Here is a 21,681-nt window from a genome sequence, read left to right as displayed (position 1 = left end):
TGAAGACGTCTTCTTGTACTGACCGGTATATAGAGATCTTTGGAAAACGTAGGTTTACAGTATTCTAAAGGTGCGATGTTGTTGATGATACTTTTGACGTTGTGGTAAAATATATTGGTTAATGTGTCGGTATTGTTTGAGGTAAAGAAAGTTCTCCAATCAGTGGTTCTTAGGTAATTGTGGAAGTTATTCCAATCAACCTTGCGATAGTTTCTACGAAGTGTTACGGTTTTACTCCTATCCGTTGTGGTTTTTACATTAAGGCTGCATATGACAATGTTGTGATCACTACCTGGGAACTTTTTTCCAATATACAAAGTATTGGGGATGAGGCCACTGGTAAAGACTAAGTCTAAGATGTTTTGATGTCTGGTAGGGCTATCGACATACTGAGTCCATTGTCCAAGCTCGAGACATTCAATAAATGATTCATAACGTCTTGGCGCTTTGACTGGCAGCCAAGAAATTTCGGGCATATTGAAGTCACCACAAATGAGCCTGCCTGTGAATGAGAGGGATGATGCTAGTTTGAACACCTCCAATAACACTGCTATTTCATCTATTGATGCGTTAGGTTGACGATAAACACAGCCGAGCAGTGAGGTGACGGAATTCGACGGCTTTAATACAATCCACACCGAATCCTTCAGTTTGTTTAGTTCAGGCATATCACATAGTAGTGAGTTTAGGCTAGAGTGAGCGTAAATAAGACATCCTCAGCCTCGTCCATTCAATCTGTCGCTTCTATATAGGAAATAGTTATCAAGAGATATACTTTGGTCGGAAATATTACTGTTAGTCCGTGCTTCAGATATCATAATAAGTGATGGTTGATATATGGATACAAACAGGGCTAAATCCGTCTTTTTGTTGCAGATCGATCGAGCGTTGGTAAGACGTACATTAAGCAAGTGGCCTACTAAGTTGAAATGGGTGAGAGTATCTCGGATAAAGTCGTCGTAACCCTCGCGGGTGTGAGATGAGTTTGATGTGAGGGATTGGATGTTCTTCATTAGCTCGGTATTTTGACAGCTAGACTTAGTGGGAGATGTATCAAATGAGCTAGTGAAGTTGATTGGGGAGTTTACCCAGGAGGAAAGGGTGGGAGTACTCTGTGATGGAAACTGTACGGAGGAAACAAATTTATGGTTTGCATGTGGTTTGAAATAACCTGGGCTATGTGCTTCAACAGAGGTGTCACTACGGGTCTTATTCCAAAAAATCTTGTTAAATCTCGTTAATTAACTCATCACCGAACGTATACACGGTCTTCCTGGAAGTGAAGTTTGTACAAAGCAGGGAAGTAACTTATCGAGGTGGATAAACTTTTCTTGCTTGTGGGTAACCCTCGTCCTGTTGATGGAAAAAACCAGACTAGTTGTGAATATGTCTTTATTTTTATATCTTGAACGGCGATGCCTAGCACGGGATTATCTTTTCAGACACAAAGTTTTTGAACATTCAATATAAGACAATAGGAAATATAATCCCCATACAAAATAAGGAAGTGAACAAGTGCTTGGGCATTGACATTTTTGCATTTACTTAGATGTTTGTCGTCAGCTCTTAACCAATCAACCTAAATTCTTACAAAATTCCAAACGACATATCTTAGCTTTCTATCCTAGTTCACTACTACCACAAAAAATAGGACGTTCGTTCGTTTCGTTCTCGGATATCTGCCTAAAGAAACATTCCTTTATTATCGGAGGTCAATGTTAACTTAATACGAATCCTAGAAGAAAACTAGTTAAATCGTTGACAGTGTTTAGATTTCGTGAACATTGGTCGTTAAGAAGCGAACTCAGGTGGACAATGACTTAACCATAAACAATTAACGACGTTCTTGATCTTTCAGCGTCGATTACAAGGTGATGTAAAATGTTCTAACAAACAACTTCCGAGTCAAACCAACTTCACGGTTTACTCCTGAGTCATACGCGCTCTTCAGGTGACTCTTTCTCAGACACAGATAACAGAGATGAAGTTTCCTTGTCCAAAATCTCCTTTTCGTAACATTCATCTAGAATATCATTGCACATTCTGTCATCTTGCGAACGCCTTCACAAAACGTGAAACTTACAAGTTTCGTTAACTTACTTAACACTTGACTGACTAAGTCAGAAGTGAATTCCATCTCACCCGATGTTCTTTATATACCTCACTCTTATTATCATCACATAAACATAGACATCATAAAATGCTAATTTCTCTAGGGACGTCACGTCTCAACTTTATGTTCTTTGCTGTCCCTTGCATCGTGTTCTTTTGAACAGTCTTGTCCCGTTCTACGGTTGGTCTTGTGGTATGTTCGAAGTTAGTCTGAAACAAGAAAACGTGTTAAAAGTGCGACGAAACACGAATATTCGACCAAACTAAATAATTTTAGAAATTTGGCATATTACAAAAGCGTTTATTTAGTTAGTAAAATCCAATTTGAGATTCTTCAGTGCTTGTAGAGTTACAGTATTTTGGAGTTGTTTTTTAAAACGAGGTCCAGACACTGGAGATAAGAGTTTCCGTCCGGATTTGCTATCAAGAGGCTATTTACCTAATTTTGTATTAAGTTGAAACTCCCAAGGACGTAATCGCTGAATCTTCGAAAATTATGTGCAGCATTTCGTAAACCAAAAGGGCTGCGCCAAGATACGTGGAGTTCGAAAACAGTAGCGATAGTGGTTTTAAAAAAGGTGTCGGCAACCATAGGAATTAGGTTTCATGCTTTGAACAGATCGATTTTGAAAAGACAGCTATGCCCTTTAAAGTGGCTGTCAAGTAGTCGATGTGCGGCAGACGGTAAATATCAGAAAATATTTTTGCGTCCAGTCGCCAATAATCTCCAGTTGGACATAGTAATAATAATATATATTTCTGCAAGGGCAAGTACACGCCATTTTTACAGACATGATCTACAAATTACAACATTTATTGGTTCCCAGTATGCATCCCAAGCAGGGTTGTTAAATAAATATGATCTATAAAAGTGAATATCAGTTCATTCGTTCAGATATACGGAGTAGTCATCAAAATATTCTCCAAAGTGGCATCGCGTCCACTTTGCACACCAGGTCCAGTCTCGGCATAATTGTGATAGGATTTTGGTTGTGCTAAGTACTTATGTGATGCAACTTTTTAGGTTTATAGTTGTAATGAAGTAGACTTGTAGAGCGCTTGGTGTGAACTATGAATTAGGGTAAACGCGTACGTCGAGTTTGTTTCAGATGTCAGAAGTTCCATATATGTGGTCTCGGAGAAGGATTCTGACAAAAAAGAAGCCGAGGAGAGGCAAGGATCTTGGATATAAACGATAAATAGTACTTAACACTTTGTAATGGAACAGAGAGAGGTATGATAAATTATTGGATTAAATTCATTCTAGCTCTTGTAGCTAGAGTGGGATGTGATCAGAGGCTCCAGATGAGAGAACGCATTAATAAAGAACACTGAGTTGTGATATTTACCAAGGTAGAGTAAGTTCAAATGAAGGAAGGGAAGTCAGGGTTAGAATATGGAGGGCTATTTATTAGAACAGAAAGTGCATATAGGGAGTGATGTGTTAGGAATACCAATAACTGTCTTTTATTGTCTGATTTTTTTTCATCCGTTGTCTATCACATAGTCATAATGTAAAAGTCCGAGATGTTTAGGTTCTCTTAGTAGAATAGCTAATCCAGCATAAAATTGGAAACATGAGTCTGAGTGGTCAGCGTAGGATAACAACCTCAATACCGCAGACTGACTGACTTGCCCTCAAACAAAGAGAGCCTGATACGAACAACAGTCATTGCTGTCGTTTCTAGGAATTATATACAGTGAAGATGCCAATGGGCTTTTTCACTTACCGGATAATATCCAAGTCCATCATTCACCATGATTCGGTTTCGGCGGACCTTAGCTTTTCGGGAGCTGGTCGTGAAGATTTCGAAAATACAAGTGGTCCTGTAGTCGTGATGTGGTTTTTGACATTTGCCGGTTACACACATTAACTTCGGCCGCATTTGGTAAAGTTCAGGGCACTTGTCGAGCATCCGTTGATAGCATGGGTCGATTATGTGGTTAACAGTGACAGGGAATGATCTGTAGTGGTATTGGTTCCCAACCGCACGATCTATAAAGCCGAGCTTATAATTGCCGAGAAGATTTACATTTGAAACTTAACACTTAGAGGCCAGGATTGGCGGACGCGGGAGCAGTCATTTGATATGGCATGGCTCAGACTTGGAGGTGCGATCATTCTGTGTAACTCATACCCTTCCGTACTCAATTATTATTTTATTCAGAGGTGATAGAATCCATATTCCGATGGTCATAATAAAACGACTTAGTGTAGGCAATGACGTAACTTCCGCGTAAGGTCTTATAGATTAAAAAGTCACATCATGATCAGTCTACAGTTTAAAGACCGGGTCTCTTATCATAGTAATAGAGATAAATGTGCCTATACCGAATTACACCAGCATTCTGAAAACCTACAACATGAAGATGAGGTTCTAATAACCTCCGTTCGTCCGGGTCGATGAGAAGATTGTGGTGCGGGGTCGGATCTACACCAATGACCAAAAAGAAATATCAGGAAACGCGGAAACCCAGTGAAAGAGTTTGCGTAAACTCACATTAAGACAAACATATTACTTACCGTATTTAGCGATGTTGGACAGCTGTGTCTTCATGCTACGGTTATCGTTAACGCGTGCCGACGGGGAAGTTTCTCGGAAGGTTTCTCGTGACTGGCGGTTCGGAAATTGAAAAACCCAAGGGGCTCCTGCAGGTTCCAAAAGACTTAGAATGATTTCCGTGGTATAAATACTAGTCAGAATTACCTGTCACTCGTGGTTTAGTGACAGACCTTTTCTATGATGGATTACCTAGCACAGTTTGTGAACGTTTGTGGCTACGACGAATACTAGGGTTACAAGTGAGAGTATGACAGAATTCTGTAATGTCATTTCTTGCAATTTGAGGCTGTGTTGCCTTCACTACTGCTAGGAATTGTGCATGGGGGTCTGTCATACTGTGCTTGTGGATTTTAGCTTTTGTGTAGCAGAACCAGGCTTCGATATTGTTGACTCAGAATGGCACGAGTTGTTGGGTGAGAGGCCGAAGAGTCTTAATCCAAGATAGCTTAAGTGTTTGCTCCGTCATGATCAATATATGATATTGAAATAGGCGAAAAAATATCCGGGAACTTGAAAGGATATCACAGTATGTGTTCCAACGAGGAACGGATTTGTAGTGGCATTGAGTGCTAAGCACACAATCTTCAAAACTGAACATGAAATAACTGGAAAAATAGACATTCAACATTTAACGTGGAGAGAAGACCAGCTTAAGTGTGTTCTCGATCATATTTTGGTGATTGTTACGATACGACGAATCAGTGTAGGCAGTGATGTGACTTCCACATAAGATCTTATGGATCAGGCAACTGTACAATTTTAGGATGAGGTCTATTTTTAGAGCTGTACTAATGACGAAACGGACCATAATTATTTAGATTCACAGTATATTGTTTGGTGTATCAAGTTACGTCACGCGTTTGGTCTAAGCTACTAGTTGCTACTAGTTGGCTACTAGTTGCAAAGGATGCCCAGCGCTGCGTACCTACTTGTTTTTTTTGCTGATACGTGACGGGCTGATTTCAGCTACGGTTTGTCAAATAAAACTAATGAGGTCAGAAGCTATGTCAAAGACTTTCAGAACTAATTATTTTGGTGATTTGTAGATCACTAACTTGCATGATCAGTGCTGAATGGTTGAGGCCTACGCGAGTTAGACGGGAATGGTGTGACAAACCAGCTTACCTCAAAGTTTACCTCGCGATCAGCATCTAATTTGGACTACCTTTTCAATGTATCAAAGTACTATGGCTGCTTTGAAGTCCGTACAACTCAGAGAACTCAAAGAAGAATTACAGAGAAGCTAGTGAGACCACCACTGCATGGACTAGTCTACGGCATACGACTAGCTGATGTGTGTTGGTTATTCTTGACTTCCACAGGGATCGACGATCTGTTCGATATTCAGTGACCCAACTGCTGGATGATGACTAGGGCTCAGTGACATTTCACTGGCCCTACAGATTTATTTACCTCTATAAAACCCTAGTGTTTGAGTTGATCTTTTCGTATGACAGTGGCAGACTTAGCAGATTCACTTAACTTTCAGAGAGTGGCCTTTTGATGAATAATCAAGCTGAATGATTGATGCTGTCATATTTTATTGTTGCAACGAAATAAACTATTTGATACAGATACACAAAGCTTCACTCTTGTCCAGTCTCGAAACTATGATAACCGGTTACTACCTAACTGATCTTGTTTTGCAGGCAACTTCCAATAGATTTTACATGACGTATAGAAAGTTTGATATCTTTGTTTATATCGTCCTAACGTTCCAGAGGAGTCAAAGGTCACTGGTGGCAATACAAATTTCAAAGATATCGTGATGTTCGAGGCTCGGCTTACGCAGGCTGATGTATGGAAGAAGGTCATTGATGCAATAAAAGACCTCGTGCAAGAAGCAACTCTTGATTGTACAGAAAATGGTATCAGTTTACAAGCTATGGATAATGCACATGTGAGCTTGGTGTCTTTGCTTCTGCGGAGTGATGGCTTTGAGACATACAGATGTGATAGAAATCTTTCATTAGGCCTGAACATCACAAGGTACTTGTATACATAATACACATTAGTCCCAGTGCGTCTAAAATTCTACGATGTGCTAGTGGAAACGATGCAATTACTCTTAAGGCTGGAGATAAAGCGGATACACTGACATTTGTTTTTGAGTCGAAATGTAAGTTTCTCACTGTCATTTAATGTTTTAAGCCCAAGATCGGTCATCGGAATTTGAGATCAAATTGATGGATTTAGATGTTGACCACCTGGGTATTCCCGTAAGTTGTCTTGCTCAAACAATATTTTCCCCAGGATACTGATTATAAGTGCATCATACGAATGCCTTCTGCACAGTTACAAAGGATATGTCGAGATCTAAGCCAAATAGGAGATTCCGTCGTAATATCGGTTGCTAAAGATGGTGTTTCGTTCAGCTCAAACGGTGATTTAGGTACTGGAAATGTCAAGCTTTGTCAGTCCGCTAACGCTGACAAGCCCGAGGAGTCTGTTTCAATAGAAATGCACGAGCCTGTTTGCATGACTTATTCCTTGCACTATTTCAATATATTCACTAAAGCCGCTCCACTCTCTAGCCAAGTTGTATTATCTCTGACTGAGAACGTCCCTGCAGGTAATTTCACATTTAACCTAACTTATCTCGTAGTTGTGGAGTTTGAAATTGAAGACTTAGGTTATATCCGGTATTATTTAGCACCGAAAATTGAAGATGATGCCGATTAGGATAACTAAAGAAAACTCAACAGACTATTTTTCTACTTACTGTGCATCACAATAAATGTAAGATTTCTTAAACATGATCCCGTGTATTTTGAATTTGTTCCATGCCATCTCAAGAAATAGTATTCTGCACCCGTACTTTGTATTGTAGCTCTCACTGTTTTCTTAATCTCGCTTGACATTTTCACCAATTTATGTTACTTCAAACCTTGTATTCTGTGTCGAATCTTTGTTAATACCATTAATGTTACTACCTTTACTACTCTATGATTTGATTTAACAATTTCGTTCCACTGTGCCAATGGGGCATGGCAATTAGAACGTAAATAAACACGTTCCAGGTTCTACGTTGCATTTGACCGACTAATTATGATCTTACTGTTGTCTAGCCACAAATATTTTATAAGTTTTCGCATGTGCTTGCTAGTGTTATGTTTTCACAGATTCTCACTGACTTGTTTCTATTAAAATACGTGTACTTGTAGGTAGTAACTGCAACTCGCGTGTTTGTAAATGGTCTACTTGGTGTTTATAAACCAAGCTATTGGTGGCTCAGACATAAATCTTATCGTTCATTTCCTTTGTAGCTGTCTTATCAGATTTAATTCTTAACTATTAAGCCACATAACTGTTTACTTTGTGGTCGCTGGGTCTTGATTATATCCGTGTGTCCACTGAAAGCTTAATCTTAAGAATGCGCGATAAAGCTCTTCCGTCGTTGTTAACCTACTTCTGGCTCTTTAAGCTACTGGCAGCTTGTTGCTGATTGCAAGTAACTAATAAATTCATTTTGATGATGGCGTAAACCAACACATGGAGGGACACAGTGTTCGTTTGTTCCACGGACGACATAGTGTACTCACTAGTATTTTACCACAGATGCCTTGGAAATATTCCTCGCATCTGCTGGGATCACCGGGTAAGTAATAGTGAGGTTAGACAGATAGGGTATTAAGGAATGGTGGTAAATCAGTTGATGAGGTTGTGAATCTTCATCGACTGAGATGGTTGGGTCACGTGTTACGTATGCCCGAACACCGATTACCACGACGTGTAATGCTAACCGGTGTTGGAGATGGTTGGAAGAAGGTTAGGGGATGCCAAACCAAAACGTGGCATCAGTGCTTGAAGTCACTAACTTCTGGTCTGAGTTATGTTGGTAGATGCAGACTACTTGTTTGGGGTCTGCGTGACTATCGTAACCAATGGTTGGAGACTCTTGATGACATGGATCAGGATCGATCACAATGGCATCGGTGTATACACTCTCTGTCTTCCCTTGAACTAAAAGATTGAAATCGCTTCATATCTTTCTTTCTATGAACTAATTCTTTCTTCCTGTACTATATCCTTATATGCAATTTTTCTTTTATATATTACCACCTCTGAATTAACTACTTTTATGAATCCGGTGTTCATCTTGTGTTAATGAGGTATGGCAACTTGGACCGATGCATATATGTGCCTAGTCCTACGTTGTAGCCGACTGACTGACTAGTGTACGCACCGAAGGAAACAGGATTGTGTCTAGGGGGATTAAATGTTAGTAGTTTGCATTTACTAATATTTGGTAGTAACTAACTTCTGTTACCTAGTAGACTATCTTTAGGTGTGTTATTTACCTGGATTTTTATTTATTCTCACTGTCTTTTATATTTAGGTTTGCTTTGTTTTCGTAGTTATTGCCCGAATAAAAAAGTCAAAGTCGGTACGTCAATTCGTGGCACGTTGTTGTGACGTGGTTCTTCTTAGATTATTCACGTATGAGGATAGGGACATCAATGCAATAGTTATTAAAAATGTCTCAGTGAAATTGAACAAGGGAAGTTAAAATAATCAGAATAAATGGAACGAAATCGCAGTTATTGATAGTTACTGCTCCACCAAAACCAGTCAGCAGATCTTATGCTCTTTCGGAAAGTAAATATTGTTTATGGAAAGTTAGATAACTACAGCAAGGTCGATGAGGAATTCTTTTATGAATCATGTCTAATAACTTTGGACAACCTCTTGAACTTTGCCTACAGAGTGATGATAAACTAGCGAACTTCAGTCTAATGGACCTGGTACTGTACGACTGTCATAAATTAGATATAAAAGCTTCCGAGACGATAGTTAGGTTAACATATACAGGATGATGCAATGTATGTTGTGCCTTGTCACACATATTGCAATGATACTCATATTTAATCTATGTGAAAATACGAATTTGGTGTTTTTTCATTATAAGTAGTAATACCCGATAACTACAGTAATCCTAACATTTCATACCGGTTTGGCAAATATTCTGTTCTTTGTTATAGGTTTGCTAATCCAGACGTGCGTTTTAGGTCTACTGTTATATCGGTATTCCAGACTTATACTGTTAATTTATTTCATCGAGGATATTTCCATCTGGTCCACACAGGTTTGTTTACATCCCCTTAAGCCTCGGATACACACTGATGGGATTTTGATCTTGGACCTCCCCTACGTTATTTTTCCTCAATAACTGATATTAACAAAAAACAAATCACGGCTAACCTATGAAAAGTTGTCTGCAGGTGTATTTTTGAGTTTACAGGATCGAATTTTCCGTTGAATGGAGCAATCAGTCATAGTAATCAAAGCCTACATTCTGGGGTTATATGGATATGTTAAACAAATCGTAAACACATTATTCGAGTATGAGGTTCAGGTCAAGTTAGTTTAAACATGTACTGTTCATATTCTCGATGTACTGTACTTGCTGTTGTAGGGGTGGGTCAAAAAACCAAACAACCAAACCGGAACAGTATCAACTTAGAATTTCTAGCTATTTGTTTGACCTGTTTGGTTGGTATCTTCGAGATCATCTGTTCTTATGTCTGAAAATTAGTATGACTGGGAATCAGTCTCTAGCCCAAAGGGGGTAAGTAGTTCATTTCTAGTTTGTCTACCTATACTGGGTCTCAGCTTATCATTTGTCTATTTTGCTCTTATCTTCCCTGTTGGTCTTCACCATGTCTCAACTAGAATCAGCAGACATTTGTTGCATTTTTTCTATCACGTAGACCAGATGAATAGTCTTCACATTTATGGCTATATTTATTACTTATTTCAACACATAGATATTGGTACAAAGAGGCACCAAATACATATGCGCCACACAAATCTCATTCGATATGTGTGAGGGCTGTGATACTGCCCGGGTGCCCAAACCGAAGCAGGATTTATTGCTAAATAAGATATCTAGCTAAACTCTAAACACCACGTGGCAGATTTCTCAATTACAATGATCGGTTTTGTAATTGGTGGACATAAATCATGTAGGCATCTGGTAACAACTGCGGCTAATTGCAAAAGTCTTCACTGTGTTTAATTAAATTACGAGATCTGGTTTATTATGCATCGTGTCAACCTATGAAAAGGGGTAATCTACACTGAAGTGAGTAGTTTATTTTACCAACAGTATATAATTGTTCTATAGTTATCACGTCTGAAATAAAAAAAATTAAGCAAAGCATTTTGGTATGTGATATTTGGGGAGGAAATATATTGAATATTTATACTCCTGGATCTTAAAGACTTATATAGTCAAGCCACTTACTTTTATTTCCTCATAACTTCGCGTGAACCATGAATCTAAAGAAGTAATTCGCGTAAACCGATTGTAATGATTCGAAAATGTATCGTTTTTCCAATTTGTGCAACTTAGTCGAGTTAGCACAGATTCATTTAGTCATGATTTAGTGTTGCCATTTTTAGAATACAATAAAATCGTTTTCTTTCATTGGTTTCACATCACTTGGATACAGTTCATAAGTATTTAAATTATCATTGAGTGAATATAGTTTACATACGAGTTTTATAGTTCTACATTTTGAAAACGAAGTATCTATATCAAGTTAGATGCAATGAGATTTATGCATTTTGTATGTAGGAAGATAAATCTTAAGCAATTATATGAAGAAATTTAGCTAAATATAGAGTTGGAATGCTGGAAGCTACAGGCACACATTAGGATAAATAACCAGTAAATGAATTCTGTGATAAGTAGGATGTTTGGACATGTAAAGGAAATAACAGTAGGAGATTTAATGTACTGGTAAAATTGAACTCGTTTGGAAAGTCAGGTGATCCACTCTTATTTATTTATTTATTTGAACACATAAATATTGGTACAAGAGAGCGCCAATATATATGCGCCACACAAAACAATGGGAATTATAAGTGAAGAAAGGAAAAAAGAAGGGTAAAGAGCGTTAAAAAAAGAACAATAGCGAACAGATTAGTGAAAGGTAGTGTAATAATAATAATAATGGGGGAGGCAGAAACGTACAATCAGAAGAGATCTTTCAGTTAAGGAAGAAGCAACCACTTCTTTATGAATAAAGTAAAAGAAGGTTACAACAGGATCGCCACTGGTTCCTATTCTGAGCCATATCTGATAACGTCTCTGGCCACTGTGTTGCACCATCTCTCGGACCCCAGCCAGGGAGTCGTGAAGGTCCAACAGAAGCCAGCCCTTTGCAGCTTTCTTTCATGCCACGACACCATGTCATACACTGACCACCTCTCCGCTTTTTCCAAGCAGTCCCAGAGTCGGCAAATAATGCACGACGTGGAATTCTCTGGGACGACATTTGCAGAACATGTCCAAGCCACCGAAGTCGGTGTTTCAAGATGGTGGCACCAATTGCATTATCATCTCTGTGCCCGAACACACGATGCCGAACCTCTGCATTACTAACATGCTGTTGCCACTGGATGTCAGCAATCTTTCTTAGACAGCGATGATCGAACACAGAGAGTCGTCTAACGTCCTCAACTCGGAGAGATCAGGTTTCACAAGCATAGAGCAAAACTGCTCTCACCGAAGCGTTGTAGATCCGACCTTTTACAGCCAGACTAACATCACGAAGGCGCCAAAGGTGGCCCAGATTGGCATAAGCCGTTCTGGTTTTCACTATACGTGCATTGATCTCATCACTCACACCCCCACTAGTACTTATGCAGCTACCCAGATACACGAACTTCTCAACTTCATCCATCTGCTCACCATCCAGGGTGAGTACATGATTAGAGTCCTGCCAGTCTTGAGAAGTACTTTGCACTTCGAAGGTGCGAAGCACATATTATACCTACGGACACTGATTGCCAACCGATTAACTGCGGATTGCATGGCTTGGGCTTTATCACACAGTAAGACAATATCATCCGCTTACTCAAGGTCGAGAAGCCTTTCTCCAATCGATAGATCCACACCGCCATTACTTACATCCAAAAGAGCCGTTTCCAGAATGTCATTGATGGCAAAGTTGAAGAGGAATGGTGAGATTGGGCAACCCTGCCTAACCCCACTGCTTGAATGGAACAATGGAGAGAGGTAGTTGTATGCCCTCACTCTGTCTAAGATGTTTGTATATAGGGCCTTTAGAATGTTAATAAACTTCTCAGGCACACCCTTCTTCAATAGACAAACCTTGCTTCGATTAACAATCAAATATGATGCACTCGAACAAATCTACTCAGTCAGTCTGCTGGTCAAGTAAAATGTACCAAATTTCTTTTTTTCAGAATCGGTTAGTACTGATTCAGTCGATGAAATGAAGTCCCGAGGAAATCCAAGTATTAGTAAACTACAAGACGTTGCAACTGAAAGGCCTAACCCTTGCTACCTCAGGGCTGTTGAGTATATTGTAGTCATGTAAATTAATGGTTTGTTTAATAGATACAAGGAACCGAAAGTGTTCAACCTAACTAGCTACCATTATTTTACCGGTCTTCCAAAACGAATTGTAGGATGTAGACAAGGATTATATGCATATAAGATTGTTAAAGTTTGTCATCAAAGTATTATGTCCAATCATTCAGCGTAGCTTGTATAAGAATAGACAAAACTGATTTGATAAGCAGTTTGAGTTTTGTTCAGGCTGCAGGTGAATTGACTGTCTTTACTATTAGCTAGGTGTATAGCAAGTTGATATCCTGTAAATTTGAAAACTTTGCACGCGATATCTCGGTAGTTTCTATGCCACGCACTCATTATTTACGATAAATCTTGGTGGAAGAGACAGCGTTAGTCACCTTTGAGTACATGAATGGAATGAATATTCTTAATAATATGTTAGTACTCGTTAGCTTAACACTACTGATTGTTTGAAATCCTATGGATCCTATCCTCAGTCATTGTTGGGAATGACTCTTAATTGAAATCAGTAGCAACCTAACTGTAATAATCCTCTGTTCATTAGTCATATGCTTGAAGATTTATATTTACAGTTCTAGTCGTCAGCTCCTACTTTTCAAATTTGAGACTCAGTAATCATGCCAGCATATGACTGTTTTGATTGTTTAGGTTTTCGGGATAACCATTTGGGATTTTGGACACAAATCACTTTCTGTAGTAGTTATTAGCACACTATCTGTTGCCTTATTTTGCTTCAGGAATTCAAGGAAGTTCAGCAGTCTCTTTTATTATAATGACAATACAGTTGATTTATCCACAACCGGTGTTGTGTCTTCGTTACTGTTCGCATTCAATCGACCACGTTTATAATGCTTTCTTAATAACTACACGATAGCTGTATTCATGTTCAGAGAATTTGATGTTTGTAGAGTTGAGTAGCAGAAGTCAACAGTGTGAATCAGAAAATCGTTGTAGCACTGTCGCAGACAGCTACGTTCCCTAGCGCTTAATGGTAGAGTTTACTTCACTTTTGATTTTTTTCCGTGATAAAATTCCATCCTATTATTCACTGATATAATAAATCAGGGTCCTGTGGCAGAAAAATACTATAGATAATTAATTCAGAAGTCTGGTTTTTAACGTTTTCCAACTCTAATCTATCCATGATATGACTTGATAAGCATCCAATACAATTGGTGGGTAAGTCTCTTTCAGTGTGTCTGGACTCTACCAACCATGATTTCTTTCTTAATCTTTAGGCATCATCTACAACCGAGTCATTAGTAAGGGCACATTTATGATTTGATAAATAGTTGGTGGAGTTTAGTTCCGTTTGAAGATAGTTTCTGTAACGGGTTATTATCAGTTAGGTGACGACTGAAAACCAAGGTGCACTAAAAGTTTATATCGTCCTAATCTGCGACATCTGAGTAGTGGTCATCTCCGATCCTGATAGAAATCGGAAACCTTTATTTTCCTACAACTCGAAACTGATGTAAACCAAATGACCAAACATAACTTTAGCGGTAGTTTGGTTTTGTGTTTCAATGACCAGATCTGTCATTCATACACTGTTATCATATATATCGTTATGAGAATGTATCATCTGTTGAAACCATTTAGATGATACATTGCCCCCAAATGCCCTGGTGCGGCCGAGAGTGGGGAGAGTCCCCTCTCCCTCTCGAAATGCTCTCACATGGCCACGCGTATATAGCCTCTGTCAGGGGAGTCCTACTCACTGCCTTCTTGTGCCGGGGGTGTTGTTTACGAACATGAGAGGACGAAAAGCGAATGTCCGGCGCTTTAACCGGATTCTAAACCAATGGTGCACATGGGCTCCAGTATCCTGCGGGAACAAATGGCGTATGAACCAATCGTTGGTCACCGGCTTCCATGGGACTGCATCTCCTTACGATGCTCCACTGCCTTGTGGATCAGACCTTCAGGTCGAAGGCTCGGGGAGTAGCCTCCTAAGAAAACCACCTGCTCCGATCTGGGCACCCGGGCAGTATCACAGCCCTCACACATATCGAATGAGATTTGTGTGGTGCATATGTATTTGGTGCCTCCTTGTACCAATATCTATGTGTTAAAATAAATAAATAAAATAATCTATCATCTGTTGAAACCATTTACAAATGAATCGTGATACTTAGGTGGGTTTTTTGTATAACCTAGTTATACGTAAAATGAAGACTATACTTTGTTACCGAGAAATTGAGTCGTTCGCAAATGATATTACATAGCTGTTCCCCAAATTATAGATTGATTGTGTATTTGACATTGATGTAATACCACGTGTAATTTCGACACACCTCATTTGATGTAAATTACTTCAATGTATGCAAATTTAATAAACTGACATATGTCAAATAATTTGTTTACTCAAAACTCTAAGAAATTAATCCAGAAAGCGTTGTAGTACTGAACTATATGTTATAAATGTTAGCATCATAAGGGATCTAACGTTTAATGGATGTGTGTGGTATTGTACATATGATATTAACTGAAAAACGAAGGTATTCGAAGCATTATTTGAAGTGATATCAAGAATAATTATTACTTAAAAGTCATACAGTTAAGAAAAACAATAAAGGCAAGCCTAATATTCTTAAAGAAGATGAAAGTGTGAGTTGTAGGTGAAGATAGGAGAAATCTCATTCGACATCATCTCGCAGATAAACCAATCTTCAACTTTTATACAAACGTCGAAACGAAACATTATACGGAATGTGTATGGTGGCTGATTAAGCATGTCCATTTATTTGTTTGTAGATCAAAGTTCTAACTGCCTTTGTAAAGTTATGAAATGATGCAGGTATATATGTGACGAAAGAAGGCCGGAGACCAGCTATTTATATATGGTCGCATGGAAACAGGATTTGAATGAGTCCGTTATTGAACTCTGACTTCGTTGTTGATTCCATTCAACTTTCAGAGAAAACAAATGCCTACTAATCATTATTTAAATAGTTTGTAAGTTATATTCAGAAATATAGACATCAGGTTCTTATTGCAAATATTAGAAACACTACTAACATTTTCGTCAAGAATTAAAGCAAAATCTCAACATTTTGAGTAGAAACAACAACACTTAGTGGTCATTCTGTAAACTGTAGTTCTGTTGTACAAAACTTATTTCTTAAGTGACAAGGAACTATGTTGATAGTTTAGTTAAATCCTTATAACATCTATTAATAAGGTAAGCGGTCTTGCTCTTTGAAGTTCACTGTAAGTTGGGAGTTCGATTTCTTGAGAAAACTGCCGTCCGACCAATTATATGTTTCCCTACTCGTCAAATTAGTTGGTCTGTCATAACAGTTTCTACCTGATTTATATATAATTCCGATTTATTACTTAACTGTAACATTATCAGAGGTTGGACATAAGATCTTTATATCTTGTGATGAACAATACATAGTCTGAAGCTCCGGTTTTCGACAGATAAGTTAACAGGCTGGTGAGTCGCAACTGACTGGAGTAAGTTTGAGGAAAGGTAAGAGCAGCCAAACAATGATTTCGACTTGCTTGTCAGTTTCACTTCATCATCACCGTGTGATATGGGAACCTGGGCTAACGAACATTTGTGCCAGGCTGAACATTTGATTATGACTGATTGATGTATGATTATACAGCTTGACAACAGATTCTCTGAAGAGAGATCCCTTCTGTAAATTCGTGTTTCCATATTTCCCCGTGGTTAAGATCATGTCAGTTCTTTTCAACTGACAATTTTCTGACAGTATAATACACCTGTATAGCATAAGGAGGGTGTCTTAAATTGTTCATACATATTTTTCCTGTGTATTACTTTCGTAAGAAATATATCAGCGTTACATTACTGATTTGTTTTTTGATTAAAAACCAACTGACGTAAAAGTATATGGCTTAGAAGTGACTCCAATACTAGTCATATGTTACCATACGACGGTTACCTAATAATTGTGGTTGGTGTCTTAAGCTCTCTGAATTAAGAATTTCAAGCTCAAATGATTGTCTAGTGACTGTCAGTTCTTAATAGATAAGTAAGAATTTTTCCGCATCATTACTTTGAAGATGACAACAGCATTGCAACTAGATCTTAAAGTATGTCGGTACCTGAAACCCTTTCCTGATGACTTTCAAATTGCAGTAACAGTCAAATACATTCTACACGTAAAGACTACCGGTCCCCACGAAATTTAGGAAACCACTCATCCTGATGTTTGCTATTCGACTACAGACAGTCGAGTTACGCGGAACTAGAGTTCATCACCTGAGTAGTAGGGACTTTCTCAATCCCGAAGAGATTTGACTGTATCAAAATTCTACTGTCTTAAGTAGTCTAAAAAGTAAAATCAGTGTGCGACTTTTTGTTTGTAAGAAATATATGTATATAAAAATCAAGCAAACCAATATGGTAAGCGATGATTCTATTGAAATTTCTTAGAAAGGGTCTTACAAATAATTAATATGCCATGCGTGAAAAAGGATGTTTGCCGAGTAAACTGACTAAAACAGAAGTTCATGAGGGAATCTAACAATGTTTCCTGACTTTACCAGGACTTTACAAGATTCATAATCTAGTTTTCAAAATGTACAATACCGGCTTCGATAATAATAGAAATAATAATAAAAATAGTAAAAATATAATAGCTTTACTAAATGCTATAATTTTTTGTTGCAATATAGAATTCAATTAGCTACAACGTAGGACTAGGCACATATATGCATCGGTCCAAGTTGCCATACCTCATTAACACAAGATGAACACCGGATTCATAAAAGTAGTTAATTCAGAGGTGGTAATATATAAAAGAAAAATTGCATATAAGGATATAGTACAGGAAGAAAGAATTAGTTCATAGAAAGAAAGATATGAAGCGATTTCAATCTTTTAGTTCAAGGGAAGACAGAGAGTGTATACACCGATGCCATTGTGATCGATCCTGATCCATGTCATCAAGAGTCTCCAACCATTGGTTACGATAGTCACGCAGACCCCAAACAAGTAGTCTGCATCTACCAACATAACTCAGACCAGAAGTTAGTGACTTCAAGCACTGATGCCACGTTTTGGTTTGGCATCCCCTAACCTTCTTCCAACCATCTCCAACACCGGTTAGCATTACACGTCGTGGTAATCGGTGTTCGGGCATACGTGACACGTGACCCAACCATCTCAGTCGATGAAGATTCACAACCTCATCAACTGATTTACCACCATTCCTTAATACCCTATCTGTCTAACCTCACTATTACTTACCCGGTGATCCCAGCAGATGCGAGGAATATTTCCAAGGCATCTGTGGTCAAGTACTAGTAGCTTACGAATATCTTCTACTCTTAATGGCGATGTTTCGTTGCCGTAAATTAAAACAGAACGAACTGCCGCGCAGTATACTCGTCCTTTTATTGATAGATGGGTATCTCGCCTTCCCCATAGGTGACGTAATTTGGCAAAAGCCAAACGAGCTTTTGGAATCCGTGCTGAGATTTCTTCAGACATCAACCCATTAGGGCTGATCAGACTTCCAAGATAAGCAAAATTATCAACGCGTTCGACTACTTCACTCCCTATCCTTAGTTCAGGTGTTGACGCAGACCAGTCCTGAAGCAAGAACTTGCATTTAGAGGGAGAGAAGCGCATTCCAAACATTCTGGTATTGTTGCTTAGTGCTACCAGAAGGCTGCATTTTATCAGCTTCTTCACCAAACAGGACTATGTCATCTGTGTATTCTAAGTCGATAAGTGGACCTCCTGGATAGAGATCAATACCCAAGAATTCAGTCGACGAGAATGTTATTTTCATCAGTTGGTCTCTGATGAAGTTAAACAAAAATGGAGTTAGTGGACAGCCTTGACGGACACTACTTGAGGTTGCAAAAGCAGATGACAGTTCGCCATAAGCTCTGACTCGATTATTAATGTTCGAGTAAAGAGCCTTCACAAGGTTTATGCACCTCTAAGGTACGCCTTCCAGTGACAGAAACTGCCACAGAATCTCGCGGTCTATAGAGTCAAATGCTGCTTTTAAGTCAAGAAAGACCACCATTGTTGGTCGCCGATATTCATTTATTATTTATCTCTAAAATACATTCAAATCACAATCATTCAAAGCATACTCTTTAAACAGCTTCTAACAGTCAGTATCTATCACTCGTATTCAATCATTACAGTTTTCCACCAGTTCACCCGATACAACTATCTTCACATCCATCATATATTAGGTGTCTGAAATCAAAAATATTTGACTCCCGTTTCATCAAATGATAGATCAAAACGGAAGATGTGGAGAGAAATAAAGTCTTTTTGTTCTAATTGTCCAGTATTTGATATCTCAATAATTTGTAACTGTTTTATAATAGTGTATGAATACAGTACGTTTGGTATTCATAGTTATTCAGTTTAAGCAACTCCAAACCAGTTTGTTTATTTGTAGTATTTGAATTGCTAGAAAATAGGTGAACGTTTAATTCAGCTATTAGCTAGACAAACCATAATAAACCAGGAACGACTGGACACCTGTTTCGTCCTATTTGTAGCTGTATCTCTATATATTTTGAGTTCATTGAGATTTCTATAGATAACCATAGTTTACAGAAAGTATAGGTTCATTTAAGTAATAAATCATTTTCATTAAGATTGTGACATTTACAGAAAATTTAAATCGTTGAAATCATGAGTCAATTGAAGCTAGACCACTATGGAAAACGTGGAAGCACTGGACGGCCGTTTCGTCCTAGTATGGGACTTCTTAGCAGTGCACATCCACGATCCCGCCCCCCGCGAGATTCGAACCCACGACCTACCAGTCTCGCGCACGAACGCTTAACCATTAGACCATTGAACCGGCCGGCATCCAACGGTGTTAATGTCTAACTTCAACCAATCCACGAAATTTCGTCACCGTACACCGTTGTCTTCAGGGAGTTGATATCTCACAACAGACCTGGTTGAACTCCAGTGTTAACGGCTTCTCACTAGAACTCCAGGAGTATCTCTTGAAGTCAGTCACTAGTGAGCAGATGATTATTATCAGAAGGGGATTTGCGGAGATTTTTAGAAATTTCAATAGTTGAAATCATGAGTCAATTGAAGCTAGACCACAGAACAGTAAAATCTTTTCTCCGAACGTGGTTTATGGAATGGGATTAATATATGAATGAGATTGTTAAATCCACGTTTATGTATAGTATTGAAGTATGTATTGGTTAAAAATGTTTTAATTATTTCTTTTAATGACAAACTAATATACAGTTGAAATTCGGTACGACGGACAATATATTCGGATTCTTTCAAGTGGAATAATACACATCAATTAAGCAGGATTTATCAAAGTAACATTAAAATCTAATTGATTGACAGCATTGATATATGATTGTCTCGTACTGATAATGTGAACGGTAACCGATTAATTCATGACAAAAGATAAACAACGAGAAATCACATTATCTAGTAACAAAATAAAATACCTGTGTTATAATAGCTGAGTGGCCCAGTAAAATAACTCACTGAAGTTTAAAGCAAACTATCCTGGTCACCAGTCATAATGAATTAGAAGTTCAATGGTCATATGTTATTACATTAATCTGAATAGGGTTTCATAACATCATGTATATTAGTTGATTCTTATTAAAGAATCCTATAGTAGAACAAAATCTCTTTAATATCATTTGTTGATGGCAATTACTCATAAATAGTATGGAGTCTTCAGCAAGTCATCTGTCTTAATAATAATAATCATGATAAGCATTTTAAGAAGAATAATTTACAATTAATCAATAAAAAAACTTTTAAAATATTATTCTGACTACTATAAAGTACCACAGTGTACTTCTAAACTAAAACACCATCTGTGCATTTTGTATATTTTACTTAGTAAAGATAGTGTAGTGAACAAGAACATGAGAGGGGCCAGCCAAATATATTTAAGCACAAAATCACAGAACATCTCACTAAAATCTGAGAACCATATAGTAAAGTTGAGTAGTGGCTAGCAGTGGAAGCCAGGATGAGCGTTTCGTCCTGTTTGGGATTTATCAGCTGGGTTTACCTGCATCTCAGAGTTGATGTTCACTCGGGGACTCGAACCCAGTACCGTTCGTTGCAAACGCCATTGCGTTATCCACTCCTAGCCACTATCCATCTTTGCTTAGAATACTTGTGAATTAAGGCAATACGCACAGTGTATACATATGCCAATAAGAGACTGATCAATTGCAGTCGTAAGCATCAATGGGAAGATTTAAGTGAACAATACCAAGTGAATTTAACCAATGTTATGTATGAAGCACATATATTTCATCACAGTAATAAGTGCAAAGTATAGATGTTTTCTGACATCGTTAGATTACAGTCTATGGCTTGTTACAACTGTATCAACTTATTGACATATTTTTAGTATGTTTGTAATTAATTGTGAGTAAAAAAAACACTTCCTTAAAGTTTATGGGTGTTAACAATTATTGTTCAGATCATAGTCGACTGTGTAAATGTTTATAGGCTAAAGTAATAATTAGACTTTCTATTCCTCACACATTTTACTCATTCAATACAAACACAATTCTTTTTTTAATACGTTTAAACACAAACTTTGTCATTTATATACTAGTGGAATACGTGAGTAATTGGAAACTATTTACATCACACTTCAGTGCTTGTTGTAATTCATTGACAGTAGTTCTGAAAGT

At 38.1% G+C, this 21,681-nt stretch overlaps 1 protein-coding gene across 2 annotated transcripts; it reads left to right on the top strand.

The window, feature by feature from the left end:
- Positions 1–6,411: 6,411 nt before the first annotated feature.
- On the top strand, positions 6,412–7,435 carry MS3_00008653 (uncharacterized protein). 2 transcript variants are annotated; one of them, XM_051216993.1, is made up of 5 exons: positions 6,412–6,665; positions 6,698–6,795; positions 6,834–6,895; positions 6,930–7,248; positions 7,282–7,435. In XM_051216993.1, the coding sequence occupies exons 1-5, from the start codon at positions 6,445–6,447 to the stop codon at positions 7,356–7,358; spliced, it is 777 nt and encodes a 258-aa protein (XP_051065622.1). In that variant the 5' UTR covers positions 6,412–6,444; the 3' UTR covers positions 7,359–7,435. The 2 variants fall into 2 exon arrangements, with proteins under 2 accessions (XP_051065622.1, XP_051065623.1); XM_051216994.1 differs by having other exon boundaries at positions 6,698–6,895.
- Positions 7,436–21,681: the final 14,246 nt, after the last annotated feature.

This window comes from Schistosoma haematobium, chromosome 6 (genome assembly GCF_000699445.3).
Source record: "Schistosoma haematobium chromosome 6, whole genome shotgun sequence".
NCBI classification, from domain to species: domain Eukaryota; kingdom Metazoa; phylum Platyhelminthes; class Trematoda; order Strigeidida; family Schistosomatidae; genus Schistosoma; species Schistosoma haematobium.
This window is presented reverse-complemented; position numbering and strand designations above follow the sequence as displayed.

What these genes read in the sequence shown, in the direction of transcription:
- MS3_00008653 (XM_051216993.1), top strand. Translation starts at nt 6,445, where the DNA reads ATGTTCGAGGCTCGGCTTACGCAGGCTGATGTATGGAAGAAGGTCATT. An exon ending in ATTTGTTTTTGAGTCGAAAT is followed by an intron (nt 6,796 to 6,833) that starts GTAAGTTTCTCA and finishes TTTAAGCCCAAG; the next exon opens with ATCGGTCATCGGAATTTGAG. An exon ending in TTGACCACCTGGGTATTCCC is followed by an intron (nt 6,896 to 6,929) that starts GTAAGTTGTCTT and finishes TATTTTCCCCAG; the next exon opens with GATACTGATTATAAGTGCAT.